We start from the raw sequence: 19,229 nt of genomic DNA on the forward strand, positions 1-19,229 counted from the left end.
TAGATGTGTCCTCAAACCAACACAGCTGATTTAAATGGCTAAATTAGCTCCTCAACATGTCCTGAAGTTCTCCAGAGGCCGGGTAACGAACTAATCATGTGATTCAGGTGTGTTGACCCAAGGTGAGATCTAAAACCTGCAGGGACACCGGCCCTCGTAGACTGAGATTGCCCACCCCTGCTTTAAGCCCACAGAGTCGTGCTGACAGATTTTTTTTTTTGTCCTTTATCACAGCAACTTTTTCTTTATCATTTAGAAGAACAGTTAAATATGGAACTTCTGCAAACTGTATGTGGCCCGCCATGTAAAATGAGTTTGACACCCCATCTAAGCCTTTGTCCAACAGAGTCCTTCCTCTGGACACAGATCCATTCGCATGGTGGAAAAACTTCAAGCATAAGAAGATTGAAGCTACGCTAGCAGAACAAGACCATTTGTTCCAGGTACATCTGCACCAAGTGAGAGGATGACATTGATACTACAAGTACATCTTATCTCTCAACAGAGAGTGTGGACAGACTGATGTTTTTGCAGAGGCAGGTTGTTTTAAAGCGGTGCAGCGTGTGTTATTTTGGTTTATGCAGCATTTTTATATTGATGGCTTGCTGTTTTATTTAATTTTACATTTAGATAATGCAGTAACACATGTTAAGAAACAGCAATATTTCAAATAAATAAAAAGCTTAAATCAGATGAAAGAAGATCAGATTTCAGGACTGGACTCTTCACAAACACTGAAGAGTCAAAGTTGGATTGAACATTTCTACACTGTGTCTGAGTTCAGTGTCTCTAACATCCCCTTTACTCACTGATTAGAAAGACAACAACATGTTGGACTGTTTCTGGATCATGTCAGTGACATGTTACTTTCCCACAACCACTTTACTAACACTGAGTCACCATGAGAGGAGCAGCAGAAACAAGCTCACACTGACAAGTTTAGAACAACATTAGAACAACGTGACAGAAACACATGTATTTGTGAAGAACACAGAGTGACTTTGTGTTTAATTTGTGATATCAGGGAGGGAGCTGTTCTCACACACTGTTGTACTGATCATTAAACAGCAGGTGGCGACCTCACTTCAGTTAAAGCACAGTCACAGAAACACACTGTGGGCTTCATATATTCGTGTAAAATTATAGCTGCTGTATCATTTAAATTTGGGATACTTTTTGACGTTTTGATTCGGACAGGGGGAACAAATTGCGGCAGGATCAGCTCAGATCGTGCTCCCAACGCAGGGGAAACCAATTCTGCAGGGGAGACCTACCTTGGCACTTGTGCAGGTGAAGCCAAAGGGAAGATGCTTCACCGTATTTTCTAGTCTTTGGCTTGGAAGAAAGTTGGTTTGGAAACATACTTGGCAATGCTTCATCTCTTGCTTTGCGTTTGTGTGTGAGCCCTGTCAAAAACCTGTCAATTACGCTATCATTGTCCAAGCGTTCTTTTTTTTTTTTTTTTTTCATACCGCCCCACCCGCCCCTGCAATGGCTCTGCACTCACCCCTAGGGGGCGGGCCTCACACTTTGGGAACCTCTGTGTTAAGGTATTAAAAAATATCACACTGTTAAAAAACAAATGAATGTGAACCTTCTTCAGTCCATTTTTAAATATTTTCCCAGCTGCTGTTTGAACCGCAGAGCTGCTCTGGTTCCTTCATCCACTCTGCTTCTCATCTCCTCCAGTTTCTGGACCTTCTCTGTGTTTCCTTTCTCCTTCATCTTCTCAATCAGGAAGTCCAAGTGGACAATGGAAGATGCTGAATCAGCTTTCAGAGCTTGCTCATCCAGTTTGACAACAAGTTTGTAGGACTCATTTAATAACTGTGACTCATCTGCTGTCTGTTGGATAATTTCCTTTTCAGGGTTTCCCAAAAGATTCTCTATTCTTTTCCTATAATTTTTATTTTTCTTCAGACCTTCTGGAAACTGTTTCAGTTCAGTCAGGCCACATCTATCTTTCAGATTTTGGATGCAGGTCGTCAGTCTGATTCGTTCATTCAGAACTTCCACAGATATCATCAGTCTTCGAGCTGTACCTTTTTCCAGAAAGGCTGTGAACTCTCTCATTCCTCTCTCTGTTACTGTCCATGCAAATTCCAAACTAATTTCGTTTTCCTCTGTTCGCTCTTCATGCTGGCAGCTATTAAACAGGAAGTGAACAGGCTGATTCTTCTCATTTTTGGCACATTTAATGTTTGCTGCTTCAAGAGCTCGAAAAGCATTTTTAGGACGTCTTCCATCTGAGTGTGTGATCAGAGCTACAACATTTTTCTCCATGTTTTCTCCAAACAGAGACATCACTGAATCAAAGACATTTATCGCTCGGTCACTCAGTCGATAATCTGACATTTTCATCACCAATCCCAGTGCATGAACTTCATGAACTCCATTCTCTGATCCAAACAAGTCCAATAATTGCTGACTGATGATGTCATGTTTAATCCCTCTGGTGTCTCCATATCCAGGAGTATCGATGATGGTCAGAGAGTAGGGAAGAGTTTTATCTTCAAAACCAAAGATCTCGTACACGATCACATCTAATGTCTGACTTTCTGCCTGACTTTTCTTCTCCTCCTCTACGATCTGAAACCAGACTTCATCCTCCCACTTCACTCCCATGCTGTAGTTAAACAGAGAGTTGATCAGAGTAGATTTTCCAGCTTCTGTTTCACCTACAAGTAAGATGGTTTTATTTGGCTTGTTTGGATTTTTTTCACCAACAGTTATTCTTGTCAGAGTTCCAAACTTCTGTTTTTTTGTTCTCAGCTGGTAAACAGCAGGAGGTCCTGAACGGGTCAGATCACTGTTGGAGATGATGTCCTTGTACTTTGAGATGTTACTTGTCCTGCATAAAAAGCAGAGTTTCAATCAGAAGTTACAATCGAAGTACAACGTTTTTGAGTAGTCATGTCTGTGCCTCTATTATCTGTATTACTTGCAGGATTTTAAGGCACCTGTATTTCAGTACTGTGTCAAATTACAGCTGCTGTTAGTGATGTGTCGGTCGCGAACGAAACAGCTCTTAGAGTCGGCTCTTTGAAGTGAACGACACGAGCCAGCTCCTTATTGGGAGCCGTGTTTTTTTTTTTTCTTTCTTTCTCTCACCCTCTCTCTCGCGCTTTTTCACTTCACTCCGCACGCGAGCCTTGTGCTTGCGCTGAGCAGAGGGGGGAGGGGCGGTAGTTAAACTCGCAGTAGCACAGGAACAGAGCGGCAGGGAAAGAGAGAGAAAAAGAGCCAGGGACAACAACAAGGGACAAATCGTCACATTAGAAAGGTATGGTAACAGTGTTGCCAACTTAGCGACTTTGTCGCTATATTTTTCAGACTCCTTTAGTGACTGCGGTAATGCAGTCATCTAGCCATCACAACTTGCCTTTTTGTTAAACCCGCTCAAACCCTAACACTTGCTCATTTTTCCTGCTTCTAACATCAGATTTGAAAAGGAAATTTTCACTTGCTCTACTAACAGTAGTGATGGGATTTCCGGCTCTTTTAAGAGAACCGGCTCTTTCGGCTCAGCTCACTAAAAAGAGCCGGCTCTTCAGGTTGTTTTGTTGCTTTAATTAATTTATTATTAACAATAATATAAAATTATGCACAAAAGGAATTACTAATGGAAATAAAAAAGTGGTTTTATTTATATATGTTTATATATAAATATAGGCGGTGCCCCCTAGAGACAAAGCACGTTCAAACTCCAAAACACATTTCTAGCGTTAACTGAACTTCCAAAACAGAGCTACCTAGATCACTTAAATTACACAATTGAAAGCATATGTGTATTGTTTGTGTATTTATACACAAGCACTCATATATATTCAAATAATTAAAAGAAAAATGTTCATTTAGAAGGAGTCCTATCGGGCTTGGTTAGCCTGTGGAACTACGGAGGCAGCTGACAAGGTATCGACAGGCCAAGCGGAATGCGGCTCGGGCAGTGGCTGAAGCAAATACTCGGGTGTGGGAGGCCATGGAAAAAGACTTTTGGACTGCCTCGAAGAGATTCTGGCAAACCGTCAGGCGTCTCAGGAGGGGAAAGCGGTGCTCTACCTTCACTGTGTATAGTGCTGGCGGAGCGCTGCTGACTTTGACTGAGAAAATTGTCATGCGGTGGAAGGAATACTTCGAGGACCTCCTTAATCCCACTGACACGTCTTCCGAGGACGAAGCAGAGTCTGGGGATGAGGGGAATGACCTGCCAATTTCCGGAGGCGAGGTCACTGAGGCAGTTAAACAACTCCTTGGTGGCAGAGCCCCTGGTGTTGATGCGGTCCGCCCCGAGTTCCTGAAGGCTCTGGACGTTGTAGGGCTGTCCTGGTTGACACGCCTCTGCAATGTTGCGTGGAGATCAGGGGCAGTACCCCTGGACTGGCAGACTGGGGTGGTGGTCCCCAAGAAGGGGGACCGGAGGGTGTGTTCCAACTACAGGGGGATCACACTCCTCAGCCTCCCTGGGAAAGTCTATGCCAGGGTGCTGGAAAGGAGAGTTCGTCTGCTAGTCGAACCTCGGATACAGGAGGAACAATGCGGTTTTCGTCCTGGTCGCGGAACACTGGACCAGCTCTTTATCCTCTCAAGGATACTTGAGGGTGCATGGGAGTTTGCCCAACCAGTCTACATGTGTTTTGTGGACTTGGAGAAGGCATTCGACCATGTCCCTCAGGGTGTCCTGTGGGAGGTGCTGCGGGAGTATGGGGTGTCTGGCCCATCACTACGGGCCATTCAATCCCTATACAACCATTGCAAGAGCTTGGTTTGCATTGCCAGCAATAAGTCGGACTCGTTCCCAGTGGGTGATGGGCTCCGCCAGGGCTGCCCTTTGTCACCGATTCTGTTCATAATTTTTATGGACAGGATTTCTAGGCGCAGCCAAGTGGCGGAGGGCTTTCACTTCAGTTGCCTCAGAATCTCATCTCTGCTTTTCGCAGATGATGTGGTTCTGTTGGTAGTGACCGAAAGAACAAGATCGCGGATACAAGCGGCGGAAATGAGCTTCCTCCAAAGGGTGACTGGCCTCTCCCTTAGAGATAGGGTGAGAAGTTCAGCCATCCGGGAGGGGCTCAGAGTAGAGCCGCTGCTCCTCCACATCGAAAGGAGCCAGGTGGTTCGGGCATCTGACAAGGATGCCTCCTGGGCGCCTCCTGGGTGAGGTGTTCCGGGCATGTTCCACCGGGAGGAGGCCTCGGGGCAGACCCAGGACACACCGGAGAGATTATATCTCTCGGCTGGCCTGAGAACGCCTTGGTGTTCCCCCGGATAAGCTGGAGGAGATGGCTGGGGAGAGGGAGGTCTGGGCTTCTCTGCTTAGGCTGCTGCCCCCGCGACCCGGCCCCGGAAAAAGCGGATGAAGATGGATGGATGGACGTTCATTTACCTGTTCCTACCACACACCAAACCTGGTCGTTGGTACTTTCTGGCTTGTGTAGCCCATAGGTAACAAAAGCTCAACACTGCCCCTAGCATCCTGGAGCACTTCTGTTATCTTTTGTACGTGTTTTGGAGTTTGTACGTCCTTCGGGGCTTGTATGTGCTTCGGAGTTTGTACGTGCTATGGAGTTTGTACATGCTATGGAGTTTTTACGTGTTTTGGAGTTTTTACGTGTTTTGGAGTTTTTACGTGTTTTGGAGTTTTTACGTGCTTTGGAGTTTTTACGTGCTTTGGGGTTTGTACGTGCTTTGGGGTTTTTACGTGCTTTGGGGTTTGTACGTGCTTTGGGGTTTGTACATGCTTTGGGGTTTGTACGTGTTTTGGAGTTCGTTTGTGTTTTGGAGTTTGTACGTCCTTTGTCTGTAGGGGCCACTGTAAATGTACTTTATTTAATCACTCCACATAAAATGTAATAAATAAATCATATAATACAAAAACCAACTATTCACATTTCAACTTTTAACTATTTACATTTTCATCTTTTTCCTTTTAAACAAATTTAAAGTGAAACAACACAAAACACTGCAAACCACAACACAATTAAATATAAATTAAAATATGAAAAAGAAAAGAAGATGCATATTCTCTGTCATAAGGGCCTGCATGAATAAACTTTCTGAATCCTTTATCATCCACAACTGAAAATAGTTGTGGATGATTACTATACCTCTCTAATGTGACGTTGTTGTCCCTGGCTTTCTTTCTCTCTCTTTCCCTCCCGCTCTGTTTCTGTGCTACTGCCAGTGTAACTACTGCCCCCCCCCCCCCGCCCTCTTCCCAGCGTAAAGCACAAGGCTCACATGCGAGTGAAGCAGAAAAAAAGTGCGAGAGAGAGGGTGAGAGAAAGAAGGGGAAAAAAAAACCCACGGAGCCGGCTCACGTCGTTCATTTCAAAGAGCCAGCTCTAAGAGCTGTTTCGTTCGTGACCGACACATCACTAACTAACAGGTGCGATGATAAAGTGATAATGTTATTAATTTCACCTGTCAGTGGCCACGATGTTAACTTTTGATAAGTGTACACTGACTTTATAAAACACTGGAAATTAAACTCTAAAAGCTAAATAAGTGCAAACTTGATAAACTAAATCTTACTTCATGTAAGGTGGTCACATGACAAATTTCACACAGAAATGTGGAAGGTCTTTTTTATCAGAGCAAGAAACAGTGCCTGAGGGTGTTTAGAAGTCTCTGCTGGCACTGTGACTGAAACTCCCTAGGTGTATCAACCCTCTGGGGTCGACGGATGCGCCGGCGCATCAAAATCACATGACCAATTTAAGACGACACAGCTACAAGATGAAGTGACTCAGAGTCTCCATTTGAACTTGGGTCGAAAGCTATATACCAGTTTTTGAATTGTGTCGATGGGCCACGTAACACCAGAGTTATGATAAAAAATACACGCACCGTTTTTTCCTGAACAAAACAGTGGTGTTTACAGTGGGAAGAACGGCGTTTTCTATGGACAGCGCTAGCAAACACTCTCTGATTGCGAGTGAAAAAGGAGAAAGAAAAAACACCCCTTCCCTATTAGTGTTACAGTTTACCATGTCAGCCAATCAAAAAAATGAAATGGCAACATGTGGCACTTGGTTGTCTAGGGAGAAGGGGAAGTTTTAGGAGTGACACCCGCGACTGAAAGTGGGCGAGCGAAAGAAAGAGAGAGCGAGTTTTCATATGTGACACATTAGTGACGTTTAGCGTGTTTGGAGGCTATAGTTAGTGTGTTGTGTAGTTATTGTTTTGTATTGTGTGTCAGTTATACTGCTGAATTTCACATTTTCTCAAAAAAAACCATAAAAGGCAGATTCCAGTGTAAACGCTGTTACTGAACACAAACTATTTTTTTTGGACTGGCACAAATAATTTGTGTGCCTTCTTATTTGATGCAGAACACCTGATTGTTCTGTAAATAGTTTTAAATGGTCATATAAAAAACGCCTGAAGCTTTGGCTGAATTTTTAGGTAAATAGTACCATATAACTTTGTTGTTTGCAAAACTTGTGCATAATTTTTAGAAATGTACAATTTCTATTTGCATTTCAAGTTATGAAAATGATTCGTTAAACATGTTTGTGGGTTTTACAGTAAAAAATATACCTTTTTTCTACTCGGATTTTTAATTTTTTGTCTGAATTTAGATCAATTGTGCTAATATAGTATGTCAAAATGAAAAAATAACTCGTATTTCAGATATTTGAGGTTGTGCTGAAAATAATGATACCAAACAAGGCAAGATAAACATCTTTTAAAGGTGAAATATAGAGGTAAAATCAAAAGTAGTCAAAAACGGCCAATTCTACCCTGGAACCCATAGGGTTAATTGAGAATGCAGAAACATTCAACAGATGTGTAATCTCACCAGACAATGGTCTTTGTAGAGCTTTCATGCAGGTTTTTTCCTGACAGCCACAGCTTGTTGTTACTCAGGTCCAGCTCTTTCAGACTACATGACTGGGAGCGGAGAACTGAGAACAGATCATTACAGCTTCTCTCTGATAGGTTACAGTTACTCAGCCTTAAACAGAGCAGCAGATATAACAACATATTACAATCCATTTATGAAATATTTGTGGTAAACAATCAGTAACATTTACTTGCCGTACATGTTGCCATAGTGTCATATGTTCTAATGCTAATAATCTAATGTAGCAGTGTTAAACTTCTGATTAAACAGCTGAATCCTGACCTCAGAGTTTCCAGTTTACAGTGTGGATTCTTCAATCCAGCTGAGAGAAGCTTCATGCCTGAATCCTGGAGCTTATTGTTACTCAGGTCCAACTCTCTTAGATTGCAGGACTTGGAGCTGAGAAGGGAACATAGAGGTTCACAGCTTCTCTCTGACAGATTACAGCAATTCAGCCTTTAAAACAGAAACAGAAGGAATGTAAAAAAAAACAAAACAAAAAAAAAAACAACTCATCGCACACACACTCACTCATGTAGCCAACTGAGGAACTAAACAAAAATTTCACACAGATGTTAATGATACTCTTGATACAGATGGAATGTAAATGTAATATGAGTAAAAGCAGAAAGCAATATTTTCCAAATCATTTACTGATTAAATTAAATTAAAAAATAATAAGACAACATATCAAATATTGGATCCAGGACATGTTATTATTTTTTGAAGTCGGGTATTGTGTTCCAGTTATGAAGCATGTGTACTTAAACATTTAAAATTTCTTTGCTGAACCTTCTGTCAGTAACTGTTGGCCTCCTCCTGAATCCTTCAAAGTGTATTTGGAATGTATGATTAATCAGATTTGTCAGTATGTTTAAAAAAAAAAAAAAAAAACTATAGTCAGATTTGAAAGTGCTGTGATCTGGAGATGTGTAGAGCAATAAAAATTATTTAACCCTGAGCTCAGCCTCACAGGATCATGCTTTCAACCTACATACCACTCTCAGTGCATGAGTATCACCATGTGGTGGTAGTACCCTATAATTTAAAGAGTGACTTTGGTCAGCTGCTAATGTTGATTTTGCTGATGCAAGGTAGACTGAAATGAACAGACTACAATAGACTGTTGATGATTTATGCAAGTATGTGTTTACATTTCTTTCATTAGTTGTCAAAAATAGCTAATATCATAGCTATGTTATGATATTATGATATCATAGCTATATATGTAACATTATAGTAATTGTGCTTACTCTGCTTATGGTTTACCTGGCAAACGCATATGTCAAGAGGCAGTAATAAGATAAATGAACCAGTTAGTTCAAAACCCCTCTGTATAGGAGCTACTGTGTTGATGATTTTTATATATTTCCATTCCCATTTAGTGCCTATATGTTTTGGAATTTGCATGTATTTGCATACAAGTAATAATGTGTTGAATATGCCTTGTTGTTTTTCTGACATTTGCCAGGACTTTCTGATTCCTGATTGGTTTGGAAGTTGTTCTATTGAAGTGTGCCAAGAGTAAATGTGCTGCTAAGAAAATTATTCATCTCACGCTTGCTGCTTCTCTTAGTTAAGAGAGCATTAGTACCATATAACTTGGTCTGACAAACCTGACAGTTTGCAGTTTACAGTGTGGATTATTGAGTACTGCAGAAATCAGCTTCACTCCTGAATCGTGCCGTTTGTTGTTACTAAGGTCCAGCTCACTCACACTGCAGAACTGGGAGCTGAGAAGTGAACACAAAGCTTCATAGCTCCTCTCTGAGAGGTTACAGCAACTGAACCTGAAGTGAAAAAAGAAAAACTGTAAAAGTGATATTGTTTTCTTTGGATAAAGGGGCACAACAATTCAATACATTTCCTTGCACTTACAGAGCTTTGTTAGATGCTTCAACCACTGGCAGCAGACCTAGAAAAGCCTTTTCTGAACCAGAGTATTCCTTCAGGTCAAACACAGTCAGATCTTTTTGGGATGACAATATGATGAAGACCAGAGCTGACCACTGAGCTGGAGAAAGGTCATCTAAGACTGTACCCGATCTCAGGAATTGCTGGATCTCCTCCACTGGAGAACCATCCTTCAGCTCATTCAGACAGAGGAATAGGCTGATTCTTCTCTCAGGAGATGGATTTTCTCTGACATTCTTTTTCACAAGTTCTACTATTAGCTTAATGGTCTGTGAGCTACTTCTTGTTTGCAGCAGGTCTTGTAATAGAGGTTTGTTGGTCTGCTGTGAAAGGCCCAGGAGGAAGCGAAGGAACAAGTCCAGATGTCCATCCAGACTCTTTATGGCTTTGTCAACAGTTTTACTGTAGATTTCTGGTATATGTGTTTGGCTGAAAACATTTCCAGGTCTCTTCAAACAAGTCTGTGATTGAGCCAAATTGTCTTCAGTGATAATATCTGAGACCACAAACAGAGCAGCCAAAAACTCCACTACACTCTGATGGACAAAGCTGAACACTTTTTTCCTGCCCTTCTTCAGCTGATGATCCTCTTTAAAGAACCAGAAGAATGCATTTGAAAGCTTTAAGGGTTCTGTGAAAGTGCTTTCATCCTCTGTTAGTTCTTCACTGAAGATCTGGCAGCTTTTCTCCAGCTGGTTAAAAGCCAGTTTTCCAATCATTTTAATGCACTCAAGGCTTTTTTCTGGGCCATATTTTTGCTTCAAATTTCTGATCTGAACATTCAGGAACTCTGTGTAAACCTCAGTCAGGGTCTCCGGCAGATCTCCTCTCTCTTTGCTCTTCAATACCTCCTGCAAAACTGTAGCAGTGCTCCAGCAGTAGACCGGGATGTGGCACATGAAGTGGAGGCTTGGTGATGACTTGATGTGAGAGATGATTCTGCTGGCCTTCTCCTCATCTCTGAATCTCTTCCTGAAGTACTCCTCCCTCTGTAGCTCCGTAAACCCTCGGACCTCAGTTACCATATCAATAAAATCAACAGAGATTGCTTCTCCAGGCCATGTGGTCATCCAGATACGAGCGGAGGGAAGCAGGCAACCTGTGATGAGGTTTGTCAGCAGCACATCCACTGAGGTGGACTTGGTCACATCGACAGGTAGTTTTTCTGTGGCAGTGAAGTTCAGCTGAGGGCAACTCTCATTCAGTCCATCCAACACAAACAGAAGTTTGTATTCACTCTTTTCAAAGTCTGAGTTTCCTGATGTCTGCAGTGTTGTGAAGATGCTGTTAAGCTCCTCCTCTTTGATGTGCACACTTTCAGGGATACACATGTGGATGAGTTTGGCAAAGCTGTACTCTTTGTCCTTTTGCAAATTCAACTCATTAAACATGAAGGGAAATAACAGATCTACATCCTGATTGGTTCTTTTTTCAGCCCAATCCAAAACAAACTTGTGCACCAGGAAGGTTTTACCACTTCCTGCTTCCCCAGCAGTCAGCACAGTTCTTATATTCTTTTTAATGCCAGAAGGATGTATGAAGATGTTGCTAATTTCAGTTCCTGCAGGCCTTCCAGAGGCCATTTCAATCTGCCTGAAGTGACTGGTGGTGTGTGTTTCTCCTCCAGCTGTGATGTACAGATCAGTGTAGATGTCATCCAGGTTCTTTTCATCTTTCTTTGATGTCCATCCTTCTTGTTTGCACATAAACCTGACCTGAAGATTTGACTGAAGTTGTTCTTTGTAACGTGTTATGGGCCGTGGAGACTTCACATCTGTATGACATGAACGTGTAAAGAACAAAGTTTTAAACTTCCATTCCACGCAGACTTAATAAGTAAAAATCGTTGTGTTTTATTTAAATAAATCTGTCACTGCCAGTTTCAGTAACATAGCATATTTCATTATGTGTAAATCAATGTGTCTACCAAAAGATAAAAAAAAAAACATTTTAAAAAACTGAGGGTCTACAGTCTCTTAAGGCGATTAAAAAGTTAACATATACACATAAATCCACTCTTTGCATTTTCAGATTGAAGTTATCTGCCTGTCACCTGCAAAATCAGCCGTAAAGACCAGTCTGATCCTGAGTGATAACCAGACGACATGTGTGGTTCTCCAGCAGTTTACCTTGTGCTGTTGTGCTGATGGTTGATAATCGCTCTGTCAGATCATTTCTGCTGATCTTTGTTAAAGTTTTCTTCACCACCTCCAAAGACTGCTGATTGTAGGTCTGTACTATCTTATCTACTGTTTCTGTCCTCTTTACATTCTCCAGATGACTCTTTGGGATAAATGGGAGGCCATCCAGGTTGTGTGGCTGCTCCAAATACCACTTGAAGTCACTGAATTCTTCATCTCCCAACTCTTCCAGTGTCCTCAAAAGCAGCTCTTTACTGGTCATTGTTTCCTCCTGAACAAAGATTATTTAAAAAAAAAAAAAACAAACCAGTTTCACTCATATGTAGGATCACTTTTAAACCTGCAGTTTTCTGCATGTATCCTAAACTGCTGTTTTATAAAAAAAAAACCAAAAACAATAAATACTTGAAAACTGGAAGAAACCATGTGTTTGTAAATAAGCTATTAAATTAGAACATTTATGATGCCTATAAAAAGAATATCGCTCCCCTTGGACAGAGTTAAAGTCAAAATATATACAGCAGGTTACACTGTACAGTGAAATTCAGAAATGTTGCCAGTCACCTTTTAACACACAAAAATATTATAAAAATTCTAATAAAATAACAATTAAGAAATTTACAACAGAAAGTGCAAGAAATAAATGTGACAAAAACAAAATGAGTGAGTTACAGTGAGCACTATTTCTACCACTAGATGTCTATCGATTGCAGATTACAGTAAATTTGAGTTCTGCTTTTTTACCCCTACCAATTAAAGCATGGTACTAATACTGTTTGTCGCAAAAACACACAAACAAATAAATAAACAAAAACATTTAGGAATAAATAAGGACAAAATTGATACAATCTACTAAATATTTTGTGGTAAATGTTTCAGACTGGATCCGCTGGATCCTTTGTCATAAGTATTTCTATAACAATGATGCTGAGTTGTTCAGAGTTGGCTGAACTTTTCTGTCGGTAAGCACTCCAGTTAGCTAGTGTTAGTGAAACTGTCTATGAAATGTTATTGTTGGACTCGGACACTTTGTGAATAAACTGTCATACGATGTGACAGGTGACATAATGTCAGCCTATAACCACAGACAGCTACTCACAATAACTAACTGTGACAATATCAGGAATAAATAAGTATTTTTATGCAATTTTTGTGTTAGAGCCCTGACTTCAGTGCAGGAGGCTTGAGGCAAGGCTTTCCATGGTCGAGCAGCCACATCCAAGTTTAATATGCAACTTGTCAAATGCATCGGTGTAAAGCTCACCGCCACTGGACAGGACTGAGTTTGGTGTGGAAGAACTTGACTGGTCTGCACAGAGTCCTGACCTCATTCCAACAGAACACCTTTGGGATGAATTAGAGAGGAGACTGTGAGCCAGGGCTTCTCATTCAACATTAGTGTCTGTCCTCATTAATGTGCTTCAAAAATTCCCATAAACACACCTAAACCTTCTGGAAAACCTTCCCAGAAGAGTTATAGCTGCAAAGGGTGAGACGGCATCATATTGGATTTTATGGATTAAGAATGGGATACCTTTCAAGTTATATACATCTGAAGATGGACGAGTGAATACTTTTGGCAATATAGTGTATGTTGTCAGTCTCTAGCCACAAACATAAAACATGAGTACAGAACAGCAATGTCCATCTCAAAAAGATGTGATTAGCATCTGGATATCCTCCTCACCTTAAGCCTCATCTCCTGAACTGGGCATAAAAATGCTGATTTATTCCCAATACTGTCGTAGGTACTTATTGCCAGCAGATTAGACATGCAACCCTCTCGTTTCTGGACAGCTGACAACATGCCAGCTAAATAATAACAGCTGTTTATAACCCATAATTATGCTAGCTAACATATATAGCTCAAATAGCCTAAAACTCAAAATTTCCCTTTGATAATCAGTTTAATTATATTCTCACATCATGTGAGAGTTTATTTGCTACATGTTTAAATCCAACAAAGCTAGATATATTAAGTAACTTAAAAAAAATGTTATTTGAATGAAACTCCAAAAGATTTCATGACTGGACTAAGCACACAAATTTTCAAGATCCTAGCAACACCCCTGTCTTAAAGACATCAAGGCCTGAATAAACTAAATTGGCCTTAGGACTCTCAGGAATATGGTGACTAATTAGATGCTTTCTCTGGGTGGCATTAACTTGGCCTCCAGTAACACTGAGGAATCTTGAAGTCATTTCTGACCAGGACGTTTTTAAAATTCTTCCTGCACAGTGTGTCTTAAACACTCAGGCCCCATCTTATCTTAAAGATTTTACTGTACTTTATTATCCTAACAGAACACTTCACTCTCAGACTGCAGGCTTACTTGTTGTTTCTAGAGTATTTAAATGTAGAATGGGAGGTAGAGTCTTCAGTTTTCAGGCCCCTCTTCTGTGGAACCAACTCCCAGTTTGGATTCAAGAGAAAGACACTATTGTGGAGGTAAACACAGACGGCACGAGAGCTCTCGATAAACATTGCTCATTTATTACTCATCGCATGACGGGTGGCTAGCGGGTCGAGAGAAGCCACCACATGGTGATATTTCGTGTCGTCAGCCGAGATGCTACAAAGGGCGAACTGAGCCTCCACGTGCACGAACCACGACGGGGGATCATGAAGCCAAAAGTCCGGCAGCTCGAGCGCCACAGCAAACGTAGCTGCAGCCGGAGGCAGAGGGCTGGCGGCTGCTGATGCATCCAGAGCGGAGTCAGCGCCACCATCGGACTGCAGCATGTTCGAGTCAGGGGTCACCAATGTGGAGGTAAACACAGACGACACGAGAGCTCTCGATAAACACTGCTCGTTTATTACTCATCACCACAGAACTGAACACTTTCCCTCCAAAACACAGCAACAACACTTCCTGAGAACTGGGTGTGAGTGGAGCCCTCCAGTGGTCCACCACACTATCTCTACTTTTGAGATTAGGCTTAAAACTTTCTTTTTTGATAAAACGTATACTTAGAGCTGAATTATGTAAAGCTGAACCAAAACGTAGTTATGCTTGTATAGGTTCAGGCTTCTCATGATGCATTCACCACTTCCCCTCCATTCCCTTCTTTTCCATCCTGATGTGTTTACATGCCACCACTGAACATCCTTGAATTTTGTCTTCTCTCTCCTAGAGAGAGAATAATGTCCCCTCTGTCTATTTGGGGGCAACTGGTAGGTGCAGTGTGTTCGATGGCAGTCACAGATGGATGCTGTTCACACATTTAATGGGCTGCTTATGATAATGCAGTATATCCAGGCACATGCAGAGGGGGGAGTGGAAGGGGTTGATCACCTGCCCCTTTCCTGATGGGTGCCCCAAGTGCCCTTTTCTTGAGGTAAATGTTTATTTATTTATTTTTATTTTATTTTTTAAAGTGTGTGTGCGTGTGGAGTCCTGCCTGTGCCCCTCAACAATAATATTTAACTATTAATCACATTTTGCTAAATAAAAGGATCTGGCGTCCATCAGTCACATGACTGCCATTAACTAATGATCGCCCTTGACGCCAGAGCGCACTGGTTACGTACCAGGAAAGAGCTCTCAAAGAGTACGCACATTTTTTGCCGTCTGGGCGGTGCAGAGCTGTCGGAGAAACAGTTAGTTGGGAGACGCAGACTGATGCAACAAAAACCAGTAAGTAGGGTGTACAGCATACACTGTAGTCTATAGCACACAAGACTGGTAAGCTGGCTTGTGGCAAATGATGAACTGAAACAAATGCGCGTGCTGTGTGTGTAACAGCGCGACAAATATTACCTGTCCTTTAAGTAACTGCACAAGTAGTGCTGGTCATAGCTGCTAGCTAACTGGGTAAGGGTGTCATGGGTCTGTAGCGCTGTCCACTGTTTTAGGGAAGATATTTAGTTTTAAAGTAACTTACAGGGCATTTCCTTGCTTTTCTGGAGGGCTTATATTTCATTAAAAATATTTAATATGCATATCCACATAATTATGGATTTATTTATTATTTAAACACTGTATTTTAAAGAAAATACATTAAGAAATAGATTATATTAGATTTATATTTCAAATAGGACAATATGCTTATTTTACAGCAGCAACAATACTGTATCTCTACAATTTAAACATTTAATAAGCTTTCTGCCTGCACAGAGTGGATAGTCAAACAAATTGAATCATCATAAATACTTTTATGTATTACTTTTGTTTTATGTATATAGATTTGTTGTTTTTATTATTACTCATGATATAACATTGTCCACATATGTACTGTAAGGACAATGTGTCCAGACTTGTCCTTAGAGGACATGTTTAGCAGCTGTGTGAGGCTGCTAAAGGCAGTGGATCCCTCACCAGCTGGAATAAAAAAAGTACAGGTAGCAATAACATATGTAATAGTTTTTGCATTGCAGAGTTATTCCAGTATAAAAAACAATAATAAACACAATTGCAATGTTTTGGTTCTACAACATTTTCTATCATTACTTTCTTGTGGATTAAATGGAAGAGTTTTTAAGTGTGGATAATTAAATAATAGATGGATGCAATAGCAAATTGTGCCTTTTTCTCAGATTCACGGCGAGTGGAGAGTGATAGCTGAGATGAGGAGATGGAGGAAGAGAGGCAAAGAGTGATTCACAGGAGGAGCCTAGTTTATTTCTCACAGTTTTGTTGCCTTGTGGTTCCAAGCGCTGTCACCAATTTTTGCATTTTATTATTATTTCATAACACTTGTTTAATCAGCGACCATTTCTCCCGTGGACTTTTTACAGTCTACAGTCTCAAATCAACACAGCCCTGCCTTCCAGCACTATCAGCAGCAGGAACAGCAGCAACACGTCAACAGCAACATTGTACCCCATCGGGTAAAACATAGGCTATGTTTGCTTTGCATTGTCCCCTTGAAACTTGTCTGCACACTTCTCTGTGTGAGTTCTTATGTCCAGCACAGGTTTATACCTGTCACACACGGTGGACTACAATCACTTTATGAGATTACTTAAGTTTCAGTCATTATGCTCCTACTTCATCACCTTCACCCTGAGCTGCTCTTTCACTCTGTCCTCTGCAACAGGATGTGAGGATTTCTTAATGCTGCTTCACTTCAAAAGAAACAAAATGCTTTGCAGCGAAGTTTCAGTTTGAATTTTGATTTGATGTTTCATATTAATGATTTCACTTCCACACTGCCACAGCTCTGCCCGGCTATCATAGAAAATGTAGTTTAATACATATGAATTAAAGATTTAGTGTTCAGATCCAAGCTAGAGATAGGACGTTTCACTTACAGTTCAGTTAATGTCCATCACAGCAGCAGGCGCCCTGCATCAGGATAAACCCAGTGAGGCTCCTGCACAGGTACACAGGTGTTTTAGGTAATCGCAGCTTTTTCTCTGTTTTTTGGTTAACTGAGAATAAGATGGTCGACACTGACGTTTCAACACTCAGCAGAACTTCCGAAGGGCGGACGTTTCGAAACACAGCTCAGAAGTGTGGTTCAAAACACGATGGTCACATGACCGTGTGCCTATGGACAGTGGTCACATGTCCGTGGTTTCAAACATAAAAAACATGCAGAAAGTTTGAGTTTGAGTTTTGAGGGGTTTTTTCTGCTATATGGGCAGAAACTGAAGGATTATTCCTGCTCATTCACACACACATCCTCATATACAGGAGATTTATTTCTAACTGTTCTCAGTTTTACTCTCTCTGACACCTCAGTGTAAGCACACCCTCAGACTGTAGCAGTAATAAATTAATATTATTATTATTATAAAGAGTAAAGCTAAAAAAAGTTTCATCCTCTGCTGAGGAATGTGTTTACTCAGGTTGATTAGATATCTGTCAGTATGAAATGGGCGGATGTGATTGGTCATAATTAACCCAGATGGGGGCGTTAAAACAAAAACACATCGAGTCTTTTATTGAAGTCTTTATTATTGAGTTAATTGAAATTTAAAAAAAAAAACAAAAAAACGAATGGCAGCTTTTTTGTTTAACAACGTGTAAAACAAACGTCATGACCGTGAAGTCCGTGAGACATTCGGGATTTGAGTTTGTTTATTCAGCGCTTCGAAAACCTGAAAAGCTGTGAGGTCATCACCACAAAAACAGCAGCTTTTTTCTCACATTATTATTTCATGTATAAACTGAGTTACTAAACAGCTGAAAACCTCATTCATGTTATTTTTGCTGAGGTTCGCTGTTCACAGTTAGTCTTTAATAATTTGAACATTTTTCTTTCTTGATTTCTTTTTTTTTTTTTTTTTTTTTTTTTTTGGCCTGTCCCGTTTGGCTCTTTTGCCCTCAGAATTGTTGTCTAAAGGCAAAGAAAGATGCCCAACGGATTTACTTTACCAAACTGACCATCCCAGCCTTGCCGTAATGGTCCATTTGATTCAACTTTTATTGTTTATTTTATTTTCACTTACTGAATACGGGACAGACTTGACTGGGGGAAAGAAGGGGAGAAAGAAAGAGGGAAAGAGAAACAGCTGAGAAGAGGGACGGGGGAGAAGGGCAAAAGACAAAAACCAACAGAACGGGCAGAGAAAAAAAATGCATCACCTGGATCACCTGCTGAGAAAGAAAAAAGAAAGCAAGCAGAAGAGAACAAGAGTAATAGAATAAACAACATCACAATGATATATGGGAATATGACAGTAAATACTAAATGTTAAACATTATTGTGCAGCACATAAGATCAACAGAACACAGTGTGCTTTGAGGTAGGAGCCAAAAAGGGTGTAGTTTGTGGGTGTGATCACCCGTGTGTACACCTGTGAGCATGGACGCGCTTGTTTTTTGTTTTTTAAAAGGTTCCTTCATGTAATGATCTGCTAGAGGGTGTGGGGGGGCCACAGCCCCGTCCTCCAGGGCTTGAAGCAGGTGTGGAGGAGATCAAAACTCCAGACATCCAGAGGCCCCCAGAACACAAGAGACCAAGGAAGACCAACAGAGGGGCAGCTGCGCCACTGTCCCGGAAAGAGCTGAGGAGAGTCCCAGATGAGGGCTCACTCAGCAGCCGCGGAGCAGAAGCCAGGGGGAGTTGCAGTGACGCGCCCATGAGCTCCGCCGGCAGCCAGCTGCGCCTGAGTGACCGAGCCCCAGGCCGAGAGGCCGGGGGCACCCCACCTCCGAAGTGGCCCGAGCGAGCCCCAGGCTCCAGGCCCCGATAAGCGGCCGCCAAGGAGTGAGCCGGTGTGTACCTGGACGCCCATCCCCGGACACAAAGAACCACCAACGCACCGATGTCTGAGGGGGTTCGCCACTGGCAGGGGAAGTGGTGGTAGGGGGAGATAGGCCTCCAAACCTTGGAGGGCCTGAGATGTCCCCAGAGAGGTGGCGCCTGACACCCAACCT

General features: G+C 41.6%; 2 protein-coding genes across 3 annotated transcripts in view; both read right to left on the reverse strand.

Annotated features, from left to right (window-relative positions):
- The window catches only part of LOC101470943 (scavenger receptor cysteine-rich type 1 protein M130), a 254,258-nt gene that overhangs the window by 126,560 nt on the left and 108,469 nt on the right, over positions 1–19,229 (reverse strand). The window lies entirely within an intron of this gene.
- Positions 67–17,310, reverse strand: LOC106675363 (NACHT, LRR and PYD domains-containing protein 3). 2 transcript variants are annotated; one of them, XM_023153358.3, is made up of 8 exons: positions 17,156–17,310; positions 13,166–13,245; positions 11,890–12,172; positions 9,725–11,534; positions 9,463–9,636; positions 8,129–8,302; positions 7,802–7,957; positions 67–2,851 (listed from the first exon to the last, which is right to left on the reverse strand). In XM_023153358.3, exons 3-8 carry the CDS (start codon positions 12,161–12,163, stop codon positions 1,600–1,602), a joined length of 3,840 nt encoding a protein of 1,279 aa, XP_023009126.3. In that variant the 5' UTR covers positions 12,164–12,172; positions 13,166–13,245; positions 17,156–17,310; the 3' UTR covers positions 67–1,599. The 2 variants fall into 2 exon arrangements, with proteins under 2 accessions (XP_023009126.3, XP_076742346.1); XM_076886231.1 differs by lacking the exon at positions 13,166–13,245.

This window comes from Maylandia zebra, linkage group LG7, assembly GCF_041146795.1.
Source record: "Maylandia zebra isolate NMK-2024a linkage group LG7, Mzebra_GT3a, whole genome shotgun sequence".
Lineage (NCBI taxonomy): Eukaryota > Metazoa > Chordata > Actinopteri > Cichliformes > Cichlidae > Maylandia > Maylandia zebra.